The following is a 14,829-nucleotide window of genomic DNA, read 5'->3' on the forward strand; positions in this document are numbered from 1 at the left end:
TTTAGCTAGGTAAATTGTCACCAGACACCACAGAGAGAGAATCTTATAGATGCAGTTACTAATAATAGTGGTAGAAGACAGCATTGCTGAGGTTAGATACAGTAGAACTATCCGACTCTAACTGCTGGGTTTATAATGCATTGCTGTGTCTCAGTATGGCATACAGAGAGAACTTCCTTGGAGACCTTAAAATATTAGATCGAGAGTTCCTTGTCTCAGGAGCTGTTTTACACAGGGCCTGGCATATTTTAGGCACTCCCACAATCCACAAAACAATGCTAATAATTCCCTTGCCATGAATCTATCAAGCCACTTCCGTGCATTCAATTATCATTTGCTTTAGAGATCTAAATACTGTACTCCCGCATCATGTCTAATGGCTCACTAACAGAGATACAGGCGCTGCAGTGATGGGAAAATCAGTATTTAGCCAGTATTGCGCTGCAAATATTTCTACCAGTTTGAGAGAGATTTCTTCCACATGTAACAGGGAATACTGGTACATCTGGTGAAAACATTTAAATGGGTAGAAATGTTGTAAGTGCAGCCATTGTTTCAAAGACATCAGAGAGAAGATCTATTTGACTATATTGTCGAGTTCCCCTCACTGCTGTCCATATGATAAATACATCTTAAGTTAAAGCAAATGCTGGGTCATATGAGTTGTACTCTAAAGTTCCCTGTGTTGTTATTGCAGTGTTATTGACTTGTCTAGGCTAGGGCAAATCATTTTATATACATCTCTCTACATTATTTACTCTCACAGAGACCTAATGTATTTATCATTTTCTCACCATGTCTGTTACCCTCTGTGTTTTTCTCTCTCTTCTCAGGTGTTCTGTGTCTCAGATCTGAACTCTGTCCCATCAGCCTTTGTACTAACAGTCTCTGAGGCTCCTGGTTTACCCATAATGCATCCTTTTTTCTTTCACTTCTCTGTTTCACCAAAACGTCTTCCTAAACCTACAGTCTTCCTACAGGCACTTTTTATTTACCCTTTTGAACTTGACATTACTACACCAACTTAATTCTTCCTTTGAAGGACTTTTGCCCTGTTAGTAAGTGCATGGAGGTTTTGTATTTGGACTCTCTTGCCTGAAAAGTTCATATTGTTTGCTTTTGTATATGAAGACTCTTCAAGTCTCTGCTTTTACTGGTGAGCCATTTGCTCTAGCCTTGCGGCTTTCTTCCCGCTGCAGAAGAGTGCTGACAATTTTTGGTTCCTACGTTACAACAGATATCCCAACCGCCAAAACGGCCTTGAGACCGCTCACGAGGATAGTTTTTGGCGTGTTTTTGGAGAAGCTTTGGAGGACTTGGAAACATGCGGCCAGTCTGAACTTTTGAGGGAGATCGAGGTAAATCAACTTGGAATTGTTCTAACCAGTCCATTCTCACCACTTGTAGTAAGTGATTCCCCTTGTATGCTAAATGTTGACTATATCTATGGGTGGCGGGGGGGGCAAGGATTCTATCCGAGTTTGATCCCTTGGAATATCTGTACTTTCAGATCACTCTACTCATCTGTTAATAGTCTGTTCAGTTTTTTTCCCGTCAACTGTCAAAGTATTCACAAAAAGCTTTTCTTGTTTTGACCAGCTTCATAGCTCACCAAACAATAGTCATAAAATATCTAAATCTTCCTATCAAATGGCAAATACTCCGTTGAAGAAGTATTTCTGATTGACAAGCTCTGCAGATTGGCCAAAATGGGTCCAAAAAACATGGGTACTGAACAGTTGACTTACTTTAGATGTCTGAGAGTCCAGCACATACCTTGCATTCAGATGTGTTTACACCCGCTGCTGGTTCAGTAAGATGGATAAATGATTGGTTTTCATCCAACCCGCACCCCACCCCCTGGGAAAATTTATAAGAAGGCAGCAGCTTCCTGTAGACATAGTGTTTCCTTTCTTCATGGGCTACTCTCTTGCCTTTACCCACAACACTTTGGAAGTCCTTTTATTGTCTCTGGCTGTGGGATGGGCAGATTGGAATTTAAAACCTTGTGGAGAAAGTAAAGCAGGAAATTCCTGTTCAGAAACCACTTTAAAAATCACTAGTAAGTTCTGTAAGGAACAACCCTGCACTAGCAGGACTGGCTGAATATCCATCTTCTAATCTAGGCGTCAGTCATTACAGAAGACCAGATTGTAGCCTGGCTTTTGCAGTGATGCAAAGGAGTGAGGAGTGTAAGGTGAGCTGCCTGTATCACATTTTGCAGCACAGGAGTGGAAGCAGGTTCTGTGCAGCTGGTACTCCCCCGGATCTGTGCAGGCAGGTGAGGACTGCATGGATCCTTGGCTCCACTTTGCTTGACCCCTTGTCCCCCCAAAAGACGCTTGGCCAGCAAAACCGCATTGGCACACAAGGTAACGTATGCTATACTGGGTATAGGTCTGGAGCAACAGTGAGACCAGGAGGAACTTTGTGACTTTGCATCCCAGGCTGCTCTTGGGGCAGTCCAACAACGCACTGCTCCCTACTTAGAGCACATTGTAAAGTGACTCTCTAGACTTAAGATCCATGGAATTCAATGGGCTTTGAAAGATTCCCATTTTCTCCAGTGAAGTTTGGGTATTTGAGTTTTGCAGTTCACACAAGGCAGTGAAAGTGATAGGGAATTTAAAAAACATAAGGTTTCCATTCACCACCCTCTTCAGGAAAATGAGGATATTGCAGGTATATTTCACACAGCCACAAGAATCTATTTAATTATTCTCCTCCTTTGTTCCAAGCCAAAGCAGACTGATCTGATCTCTCTAGCTATCTGACACTAGCACAGGTGAATTAAATCCTCCATTGGAGGGAAGGATTTATTTACATGCTTAATCAGGTGACTCTTTCACTATGCACACCAGTGGCTAGTCATTGACTTGCCACTGCTGAGCTTTGCTATCTGCTCCCTACCTTTCTTTTTTTTTTTTCTTGTGCCTGTTGACATTTAAGAGAACTTCTGAGCTTGAACCTTGGAATTAAAATGTTCATTACTAATTTAAATAGATTGTGTGTCCTGGAACCAGTTGAGGCTGCACACACTGATTTCTTGACTCATTCCTTAGCTTTGATCAGTATAATCCCTTTAATGAAAAACATTGCCAAACAAAGACTTTTCTACATAGAGAGATCTTTAAAGGGATGCTATGAAGGGTGACTGTCCTAAATGCTACCTAATTTCATATTAACTTTTTTTAAAAGGCTTGATCAATTTTCCTAAATGAAGGCTGCCACCTCTTGACATAAAATCCGTAGGTGCTGGAACTAGGGGTGCTGTGGGGAGCTGCTGCATCCTCTGGCTTGAAGTGATTTCCATTATGTACAAGATTTACAGTTTGGTTCAATAGCTCTCAGCATCCCACTATACAAATTGTTCCAGCACTCCTGATAAAATCTTAATTTCTTGGCTGGAAAACCTGCTGTGGAACGCAAGGTATTGTCTTGCTTAGCCATTGCAGACAAATGCACTCGCAACATACTGCAGCTCTGGAAGCAGGTATGGTATCAAAACCTACCAGAATCCTTCTCTGAGATCCAGATTTTGGTATATTTCAGTTCCCTTCCTGCTCGTAAGAACAGAGCAGGCTGGCAAACTAGAGGTATGGTGACATGCTGAGAAACTATCCTCCCATCCTTTTGAATGCCATAAATTCCCAGAGCTGTATTATAGGGAGATGGTGCAAAATCAGAGTGCATCTGGCTGAAGGTTTTATACCTGAGTAGGCAGGCACAGGCATGGGGGGAAGCATATTGCTTGTTGTCTTTGTTGTATCTCTAGAACACATGTAGCATGTGCTCCTCCCATGTCTGCCTCCTGCTGCTTGCCAGGGTCCATGGTCACATCTCTTCAGGGTAGTTAGACACACAATCTCTGGGGTATTTAGCCCTATTTGCAGTGCTAGTGGCTCTCACTCCCTTACATCCAAAGAGTGCTGGCTTGAAGCATTCTGAGCTCTTTCTGCACAAGGGTACTAAAGAGGAAGGGATTCCTGTATGTTTCCATAGTGAAGAAGCCATAAGTTGCCCTACAATCCATAGAAATGTAGGTCTGAAAGGGATCTCCATAGGTCGTCCAGTCCAGTCCCCTGCACTGAGGCAGGACTAAGTATTGTCCGACCATCCCTGTGCCATCCCTGTCTAAACTGTTCTTAAAAACCTCCAATGGTAGAGATTCCACAGCCTCCCAAAATAATCCATTCCAGTGCTTAACTACTTTCGCAGTTAGGAATTTTTTCCTAATGTATAATCTACATCTTCCCTGCTGCATTTTAAGCCCATTACTACTTGCCTTGTCCTTTAGTGGTTAAGGAGAACAGTTTATCACCTTTCTCTTTATAACAACCTTTTATGGACTTGAAGACTGTTATCATGTTCTCCCATCAGTTTTCTGTTCTCCAGACTAAACAAACCCAGTGTTTTCAGTCTTCTCTTGTAGGTGATGTTTTCTAGACCTTTGATCAATTCTGTTGCTCTTGTCTGGACTTTCTCCAATTTGTCCACATCTTTCCCAATAACGTGTATGCCAATTTCATTCCCCTGGTGCTGCCTCACTGAGCTGTTAGTCTATGAACTACAGTGGTGTCAGCGAATCAGTGTTTCAGACCCTATAATGTCCTTCCCAAGATGTCCATAGAATGACATTGAGTTTCTGTGAAGCAAAACCCGTCACTTAAGAGGGAAACCAGTTTCAGAAGCAAAAAGATCACTTCTCCAGGCCCAGACTGTTTGAAGGAACTGTCTCTCTGTCTCCAAAGCCCAACCTTGCTCTAAACAACCTGTAGCTGGCAGTATAACTTGCATATTTTGACATATTGACAAGATAAAGGATTTTGAGTCTACCTTGCTGTATAATAGTTTCACTATAAGCTTGTTCCACTGTCTGTTGACCATTCTGAATGTATGAAAAGATAACCTTGAACTCCTCCTAGAGACTGCTGGGAGCTGATGGTTGAGTTAAGGGCATTTCAGCTAGATATGCATTAATTTCAGCATTCTTTTCTATCAGTTCCTTGAACAAGTACCTCCATTTTGTGTGTGTGTTTGTATATAAAATGTGTACAAGTGGTTTTTTTCAAAAATGTTCCCTCCATTTTTCCATGGGCGGGGGGGGGGGGGGGGGGAACTGGCTAAAGATTTCTGACAAGAAGCAACGAGCATTTGCTGAGATGCCTGCCCTTTCTGTAAGTGGCTCCTGTAGCCAGCCGGAAGTGACTACTACTGCTACCATTTGGGTCAGAATTACATCTCCCTCTGGTTGGTGCTGAACATTGTGTGTCACCTGCTTCTCTCTAAGTTGCTTTTGTTCTTCTAGGGTCCATCAGTCGCTTGCCACTCAAACTTTTGTTGAACTAACTTACCACCTTATCCACAGGCCTCCATCATGACAGGGAGCGTGCACAGCCTGGGTCTGGAAGGGAGCAAACTGCTCGTGGACTCGGTTAGTGAGTCCGGATTGAGCCCACTGAGGAAAGGAAACGCCAACTGCTGTGATGAAGGGCAGAGCGACAGCAGCATCACTCCCACCAAGAAGAATGAGAGGAATCTGGAGATGAGGAAGATTAAGGAGGAGGTGCAGGAAATCATGTCTCCAACCCCTCTCGAGTTGCACAAGGTCTGTGTTTAGACAGAGGTCACTTTAGTGTTACGCCGAAGATCCCTCGGTTACAAATAACATTGTTGGGGTTACAGTGGGGATTGCACTGAGAAACTGTCCGGGAACTTGCTCTTATGCTGCATGTTCCCTGCCAAACAGGACCGCAGGAGAAATATTCTGCTGGGAAGTGAATTTTCTGTGATTTGTTCCCAGCATAATACAAGTCAGCCATGTCTACCGATGAGCCAATATTTTATTTATATTTTCCTGGATCAGCCACCAAATCGAAAATGAAAAGAAAAATTGGTTGTTTTTGAACTGAAAGGGGCAGGGGAGGAAATATTTCCCTCCCTTCCCCCCCCCCCCCAAAAAAATGGAAAATATTCCATTTGGGTCAAACGAAACATTTCAAATGTCAATTTGAATTAACACTTCCTTTATCTCTTTGGTAAATGTTCTCAGGGTGTCAGATTAATGGGAAGGTGGCCTCCAGCTAGAACACAGCAGCAGTGGTCTTTGCTCCCACCTAGAGATGGACTCAGACATATTGACCCTAGATCTCTACCCCACATCGCCAAACTTTGGGAGAATTCTAATGCCAGCTTTGTGGCTTGCACCCCTCTCTGTTTATGTTTTAAGTGTGGACTAGGCCAAAGTCTAACACTGAGCTAGAGCATAGCTACTGCACGCCAAGTTCCTTGGGGGTAAAGGGAGAATACGATGGTATTCATCACAGGTAGTTAATGATGGTGGTGATGGCAATAATACACTGCCTCCACCTTCTGGATTTAATTTGTGGGGAGATACTGTGCCCACAACCCCACAATTCCCAACTGTGTTGCCAAAATATGACTCCAAATCGAGTGTGCTGAGCTGGCTCTTACTGGCTGAGGGCCACTGCTTCTCTGGCTGGGGGCATTGAAAAGATCTGTCCTGATGTGTCTCCTGTCAGGCAGAAATATTGCTTTTCACTGGTGGGGTGGATGAGCTACCAGCTGCCTCTGCTGCTGGAGAGGAGGGAAGAAGGGAGGAGAGAGGCTTAAAGTGGGTTCAGCACAGTACAGCAGCTCTTCTCTGATCTGACCCCAGGCAGCTGGCTCAGTGTCAGCTGTCTGAATGGCTGGTGGTGGAGATGCTGTAGTCCTTGAGAAGCTGGAGGAAGGCAGCAGCTCTTGGCTGAGCTCTTTTGTCCCAGCCAGCACTGCTGTGAATTTGGTGCTACTCACTATTGGTGCTGGTAACACCACAGTCTGGCAATTCCTAACATTGGAGCATCCAGGAAAAGGCAGATCAGGTTGAGGCGGTAAAAGGGCAAAACCAAAATGGCGCAAAGCCGAAAACAGTACCAGTTTGAAGCCCAGTCACACCCCAATCCACTGTCACAAATTGCGAACACTGACCCAATTTTGAGGGGACTGTGGTTTCATCATTTTACTACATTTTCTTAATGGTGTTAAAACTCATCAGAGTGATGTCTCTGAAGCAAGCTATTGGATAAGCCACCAAGATTAAAAATCTGTAAGAGCTGTAAATAATTCAGCAACCTGCTTGGAAACACTCATGTTTGTCAATTAATTTCATTCAGATTTTCAGCACCATAGGCATGCATGGTGGACACACAAGATGCCTAGAATAGCTCAAAGCAAATGAGTTGCCCCATTGATTAAAAATTCCATTATTTGACCGGCAGTGTCCACCTCTTTGTGACTTAATATTGAAGTTGTAGGTTATCCAAAAACTTGTGATTTATAACTCTACTTAAACGTTCTTGTTCTCCCCCAAGCAAGGGCAGAAGATTTGTTTGTGAATTATGTGCCCGTTGCCAAAGCATCTGAGCATGTGACCTGTATAAACAGCTGGCAGTGTGTGCACAAGTTTAAATTAAACTCCTCTCAATACTAACAGACAACCAATGTTTACTACCCAGTCCAAGCAAAACCCCACCATTAGACCCAGAGCAGAATCACACTACTGTACGGTACACATTACCTGAGGAGTTCCTGCCATGCTTCTCTCATGTATCTGTGGCTCATACTGCATTAGAATTTCTTGTTCAATGCCTTTCCATACAGATGACACTCCACAAGGACCCGGAGAGTGAAGACTTTGGATTCAGTGTCTCTGATGGCCTGTTGGAGAAGGGTGTCTATGTAAATATGATCCGTCCCAATGGGCCGGCTGATCAGTGTGGCCTCAAACCTTACGACAGAGTCCTTCAGGTAAGGAATGCAAAGTACAGCTCTGGGGATAGGAAATGAGTGAGCGACTGAGAGGAAGAGAGAAGTTTGTAAGATTCCACTAAGGTGACACCAACTTTATAAAAGCTAGTAGGTAGGCAGCTAGCTACTCAGCCCTTAGCATTACGATGCACCTGGAGCTAGCTAGAGTGTTACACTAAGGGATTACTATGTAGCAGAGTTGGACCTGAGCTCCAGATCAGAATCGCCCATTATTTTGGGGAAGTTGGCATCCACATCCAAACTGCACAGCCTAGATTTCTCTCTAGTGCTAGGCAGAAAGTCCTTTTCATCCTTTCCCTGGTGCATCAGGGGGACTTTTCAGGTGAACCAGAGTTTGGCACATCAGTCAAAGCAAGACAGCATGCGCAGTTCCATGTGGATTTAAATGGTCTGCTTGAAGTTCAGTGCATAGCCATCTTGCATATGCATAGAGAATTCTAGGAAACACTCACTTCAAGTGAGGTGGTGGTGTTCCTAGACTCACTTCCCCTAATGACTCCTGAGCCACTGAATATTTGCTGCAGAAACGAAATACAATATGCAGTAAACACGGTCCACAACATATGCAGATATATTTGACCACCAAGGAGAGAATAGTAATGGGGCATGGGTGGGGACTGGCTTTAGATATTTCCAAGAGACTTAAATACATAGCTGTAGTGCAGCAAGCTCAACTCTGATAGCAATAGGAAGAGCACAGTCAGCTAGAGAAGGCATTGCCACTTGTGGGTTTTGTAACCACATTAGAAGTCTTGAAACTCTCATAAGGATGTTTTATTTTTACTAATTTTAAGTGAGGGGCGGGGGGAGTCAGTGTCCCAGTTAGCTCAAATATATTCTGTACATCAGGTAACTGAAAAACTGGCAGCAGCACAGGGAGCCTGATTTGGGTTTGTGATGGTCTATAGCCAGTTGGCTGGTATACAGCTATTCCTTCTCAGCCTCCAATAAAAGATTAGCGTCTTGTACGTTCTTGCACCAATTAGGCTCTGCAGCCGCATTTCGGGTGAATGCTGGATGTGTCGCTATCCAAGTGAATGCCAAGCGTTCTGTGTGTGTGCGCATGAAATCTTAACGGGAGCAGAGACTTTGACAATCCCCAACTTCAATGTCTCTTCTTGGTCCATTGTAGACATACAAGAAGACAAAGTTGTCTTCTGTTGTAGCTATTGTACTGGCGTTGAGGGTTGTGCTGAACGAGGGCTTTGCAGAAATATTGCTATCGATGAATCCAAGGGAAAAACACGGAGAAGGGGCACTGAAGATGCTTCAACGTGGAGCTGATAGTCTAAAAGTCTTCCTAGATCACTTCCCAGTGAGGAGTAGATGCAGCCACTCCTTCCTCCATAGCTATGAAGGGACCTGTCTACCTTGGAACCAGTTCAGGTCTACAACTTGCGTGGCAATTGGGGAGCCCATCCTGTGTCACTGAGTGCAGCTCCATGGGCACTTAATGAGCCCAGAGGAGCCTGTGAGAGGGAGCTACATGGATCCACCATCCGTTGCCCTGTAAAGGATGCCCAGCCTTGCTCCAGATGCTACTTCAGCTCGGGGAGAGGGGCTGAGACGGGAGGGAAATTCCATTCTTCAACCCTGGGGACATCCCTGCATCAAGCTCATCTACTCTGGCTAATCACAGGAGGGGGAGCGTTTGCCCCTAAGTAGTTCATATTGCAGGTGATTTAACCTTGGAATATGTTTGAACTTCCACTGAAGACAGCTGGAAAAGTTGGCTCTTTCTTCCGAGTCCTGCAGGGAGGGCTTGCGGTCTCCAGAGAATGCTTTAGAAACCTCCGCTGTGCACCAGCTATGCTCTGCAAACCCCTGGAAGAACAGAGCTTGTTTCTAGCAGTCTCAACAATGCATATGTATTATTTTTTAACTTGTGTATGTATATAAGATAGGTGCCTATAATCCACTCAAATGCATGTCTGCTGAAAGATGCTGTTCTCTTCGTCTAACAGTAGAGCGGGTGGCTCTAACACCCAAAAGCGGGTGGCTCAAAAGACCAGAAGTGTGATTCTCCCAGTTGCTGAGCACCCTTATTTTCCATTAAAGTCAGTGGGAGCTGCAGGTGCTCAGAATCTCTGAGAACTAGGACCAGGTTTAAACTGGGTATAAAATGAAAATTTAGACCACCTGCTGCTGCTTGTGCCAATAGGTGGAGTATCTGTTGTGGTTTTTGGAACAGCTTGAGGATGTTGGGGAGTAGGAAAGCACTTCAAAATGGGCAAAGATTCTGTTTTGATACCAGATCCAAGATCTGATGAGATTGGATTAGAGATCAGCCTGAAACAAACCCCCAGATCTGAACCTGCAGAATGTGGAAGCTCAGTGAGTTTTTGTCCTTTCTATTTGTGTGATTGTATAGTTTTCCTATAAAGGAGACTTTATAGCTGGACGAGATGGTGCATTTTGCTGACTGCTGCTGCAATTCCTACAGTCCTGGGAAATCCCATTCAGGGCTGAAGGAATTTCAGGGCTTCCAGACAGACTGTATTCATAGGGACTCCTCTCCAGTGCCAGGTCTCAGTTCTAGTGGCATTCTTGGATTTTGCAGTTAACAAATGTTTTTTTGTTCTTTCCCACTACATCCCCCCCCTCCCCCCCGCAGGTAAATCGCATTCGAACAAGAGACTTTGACTGCTGTCTGGCTGTTCCATTGATTTCCGAGGCAGGAGACAAACTGGACCTAGTCATTAGTCGAAACCCCCTGGCACTCGCTGCCAATGCCCAACTGGAGGCCAGTGGAGAGTTAGTCCCACAGTCCTTGGGCGTGGAGGTCAAAACAAGCATGCAGACACTCTGAGGGAGGATTTGAATGGAAGGTACCTTTGGGCCCTGCCATGGTGGAAAAGCTGATGAGTATCCATTGTGGTTTTCTGTTTTTGCACTGGTAACTGTAATGCTGTATGTAATGTAACTTGCAGGTGGGTCTGCCATTAGCTGTGACTCCTAGACCGCCAGACATTGCTCCGAAGGTGCAAGCTAAACCAGATGAGCAGTGTGGACCTTGGTTAATGCAAATGGTAAAATGGGCTGCTGATAGCAGAAAACAGCATCCAGGGTAATTCACCTTTGGCAGGGCAACCTTCAGTCATCGTTCAGCTCCAGTAGGCCTGAGCTTTCACTGTGCGTGGGTTCATGGAGGGTGGATCATCTCCTTGCTCCTCTGACGCCGTCATTCTGAAGGACTTGGCTGTCCTGTAAACACACATGGTGCTATTTTTTTTTTTGCGTTGTTGTTTGCTTTCTTAATCACGTACAGTAAGAGTAAAACAAATCCTGGTTTCTTTGAAAGGAAACGCTACTTCATCCCATAGCCTCTTTAAAACACTACCACCAAATCTGACATTTGAAAATCCCCTTTCCACCTGAACATTCACCCACACTGGGCAGCACTAAGTCCCATTTAAAACCCAACTCAAAACTCACTTGCGAATGGCTAGATGCACTTTCTTTTGAAAGCTAAATCCTTTTGATGGATCAACATCTCTCTCCAGTTGGAAATCCCACCCTCGTCACCCACCCCTTTGGAAATGCAAGGAAGCACTTTGCCCCCATAGCTGACTCCAAGACACAATTTGGTTGTCTGTCTTCATACATTTTTACAGAGCACTTAGTAGAATACAGCATCCAGGAAAGCCACTGAATGGCCGTCCTAAATCACTAGCTCTCTTGTTCACATAGACCATCACAGAGATTCCTCTCACTGAAAACCTGGGCTGTTCCTCCAAGTAAACAGCTGAACAACATTCATCTCAGGCCAACTTCGGGGTTATTTTTTTCCAGTGTTTTGAATAAATAAATCCTTGTGGTCTCCTGCCAAATGCTGGCACGAAAAGCCCTCTCCTAGATTGATGTTGTGTTTCCAGTTCCCACGTGTGCCCCAGATTGGGTCACCTTAGTGCAAGTACAAGTGTGTACACTTTTTTAAATGTCTCTGATAGGTTTTGGACACTTCCCTGTAGTCTGCCATAGCTGCCCTCCTTTGCCTATCGTTAACCTCTCTGTGGTTAGTAAGCACGATGCCTTTTTCGGTAGCTCTTCCTCACCCTGTGTCTCCCTGCACCCAGCCCAGCTCCTTGTAGAAGATATGGGTGTGATATTTGAAATGGTTTAAAAATCTGCCTGCAGCAAACTAGTTGCGATGCAACCAAGGGCGTGATCTCTTCCTTTCTCGTCTCCAAACACAAAATTGCTGGCACGTGTCAGTTTCTTCACATGGCAAATGTGATTGCCTGCTCCGTGTTTCATATATTTGCACTTTATTATGATTTATTTTTTAACTGATGTCGTAAGGGCCTGTTTTGTTTTGTTTTTTCCCCCGGGGAGGGGACATCCTTTTAAAGATCCCTGCTTAATGGAACTGGGTCTCCTCCTTCTGCTTGTTCTCATTTTATTTATTTATTTTTTTGTTGTTGTTGTTGTGTATTCGGGATGCCATGTAGCTTTGAAATGTTCATTGTTCCACCAAGGCTGAGCCAGGACTAATTCCCATGTCTGTACTCTAGGCAAATTTGCAACTGTCTCTCACATCCAGCTATTTGTAGGTGCAACCATTCTTGTCTCAAGTATGCAATATTCCATACCATTGCTGCCATAACTAGATAATGTGCCATAACTGATACTGCAGAGCATTGACAGTACAGCTGAAAGTGTTTTTATATGCAATATTCTAAAAGGCAGAAGCTCAGTGCGGCTTCTAATGGGTTTTTAATGAAGACTTTTATTAAAAAGGCTTTAAAAAAACAACAACTTGGTCCTTGTATCCCTTCCTATGCATTTTGAATGATACTAAACTGAAATGCATTACTTAAATGTGTATTTTTATCCATATATTAGAGTGTATTCCTTGTAAAGTATTTTTATATGCTAATTTTCTTATGTATCTATGAAAGCACAATATTTAAAGGTACAGCATTTCAAAGAATATTTTAGTCCTGTTTTGGACCTATTTGTAAATCTCTGTATTTAACTGGGATTGCAATGACTTTGTTTGTTTTTTTTTAATTAAATAAAAACAAGTGAAATGCATCTGGCCTTGTTCTTGAGTGTATTTCTGCTAAAGGTTAGAATCCAGATAATACTGGCTGGTTGGATGGTCCAGCCTTCTCCCTCACGTACACATTTGTACACTCAGAGCAGGCCAATGCAGAGGTGATTAGGGACATGGCCTTCCCTTCTCCTCCCTTCCCCTTTGTGGAGATTTCAATTTCCTGAGCCGTGAGGATGGAGAAATCCCTTCCCTTCCCCCACCTCAGGACAGGGTCTTTTTCTTGTCCCTGGACCTTGTGGGTAAAGGCTCCTTGAACCCTCCCTACACACCCACGTTGGGACCAGGCCCAATCTGGGTGTAAATTTGACTGAAAAGCTTTGTGAGTTTGGATTTGATCTTAGATAGTATTCCGATTGGAGAAATGGGAGTGCTTTGAGAGAAGGGCACAAACTCAAGCCCAGAACATAGTATTTTTCAACATCCATGGGATCCAACTCCAGATCTTGCCCATCTGTAATGACTGCCTATGATACTCCATGTGCTGCTGCCCCTAAAAGCAGCCTCGGTCTTTAGTATAATTTGGCACAGTAAGCTTGAAGTAGATGACTCTCTCTTCTGTACCTAGGTAAAACCCTCTGATTCAAAACCTTGAGAGTAAGGTGACTGCCCATCCTGAATTGGGTGGTTCAGTCCTGAAATGCAGAGTTCAAGGCTGAATTATTCCAGGATCGTATTTCTCCCGGCTCACTTGTGGTGCCGTTCTCCACCTGCCCGAGGCTCAGGGTGGTGCCAGCCTCTTCCTGGTGGGGGGAGGAGGAGTCTGAGGTGGGCCTTAGAGCCCCCCGCCCCACACTCAAGATGAGGCCCTGCCCCTTGGTCCTCCTCTCACCCAGAAGCCCCGCCCCTGGCCAGACCGGAAGCCAGAGCCAGGCAGTAGTAAGAGCCACCTGGGAAGCCCGGGTTCCTCTGCCTACCCTGGGCATGTACCCTGGGGTGGGGGAACGCAGGCTGGGGACTGCGCTCGGGCAACCGGTCCCCCACCCAGGGCAAGTGGAGGGTCTGGGGCTGCCCACAGCAGCCTGGGCTCCCTGGGCAGTTCTTACCACAGCTCCAGCTTCTGGCCTGGTCAGGGGGCAGGGCCTCAGGGGAAGGGGCAGAGCGGGGGCTTAGTCACGGAGTTCTGCATGTGTCCCGCTTTTGCCTTTTGAAAAGATGGTCACCCTACAGCGTGTACTTAACAACGTGTGGCTGTACAATTTTGCTGCCCAAGCCACGAAGTGTATGTCTACACTGCAATTAGGTGCCAACAGAACCTGGAGTCGAAGTTTGGGCTTGGGCTCTAGGACCTGAAAGGTGGGAGGGTCCCAGAGGTCTGTCAGCAGCCCAAGCCCTAACATCTACACCACAATTAAACAGCTCCGCAACCCGAGCCTGTTGGCACGGGCCAGCTGTGGGTGTCTAATTGCAGTGTAGACATAATCTAAGGCTTATTCAATTTGTTGCCTTGGGCAGTATAATTTTACAGCCACACTGTTAGGCTGTTAAGTGTCTCAAGGTTTAAGTATATCTGTAGTTCCCTTGAAATCAGTAGGAGCAGTTAGATGCTTAAATACTTTGCTGGATCAGGCCCAGAAGGATCAGTGCCTTGCAAGATCAAGCCCCTGATTGACCTGTGATCAGTCCTCTTAATTTACCTAATCTTTGTATGGAAATATTTGTGGTCAGGTCATTGCTACAGTAAACAGCTCTTATCTGTGATCTTTGTCTGTCTTTCTAGGTAGCAAATTCCTTAGAACAAGGACCTTTAGATGTTTGGCAGCTAATACTTGGAATCAACTGCCAAAGCAATGCAGGGTAAACCAGAGGGCTCTGTATGCATTGCATAAAATCTTGTTAGGTGTAATGGAGCAAATGTGGTTTCAGCAGTTCAGTATCCTCTTAACCCTGCCTCCCTTGTACACAAAGTAAAAGTTATCACATCTGGCAGCTCATCGGGAATG

General features: G+C 44.8%; 1 protein-coding gene across 5 annotated transcripts in view; it reads left to right on the forward strand.

The window, feature by feature from the left end:
* Positions 1-12,750, forward strand: part of GRIP2 (glutamate receptor interacting protein 2) — a 478,986-nt gene extending 466,236 nt beyond the window's left edge. For 4 of the 5 annotated variants that reach the window (XM_074957606.1, XM_074957607.1, XM_074957609.1 and 1 more), the window contains exons 21-24: positions 1,238-1,406; positions 5,369-5,608; positions 7,663-7,809; positions 10,445-12,750. In XM_074957606.1, the coding sequence (XP_074813707.1) occupies positions 1,238-1,406; positions 5,369-5,608; positions 7,663-7,809; positions 10,445-10,639 (751 nt within the window). In that variant the 3' untranslated portion in view covers positions 10,640-12,750. The remainder of the gene's footprint in view (positions 1-1,237; positions 1,407-5,368; positions 5,609-7,662; positions 7,810-10,444) is intronic. The other variant, XM_074957610.1, reaches the window with a different exon arrangement.
* The last annotated feature ends 2,079 nt before the right edge of the window (positions 12,751-14,829 follow it).

Source organism: Natator depressus, chromosome 7 (assembly GCF_965152275.1).
Source record: "Natator depressus isolate rNatDep1 chromosome 7, rNatDep2.hap1, whole genome shotgun sequence".
In the NCBI taxonomy this organism is placed as follows: Eukaryota; Metazoa; Chordata; order Testudines; family Cheloniidae; genus Natator; species Natator depressus.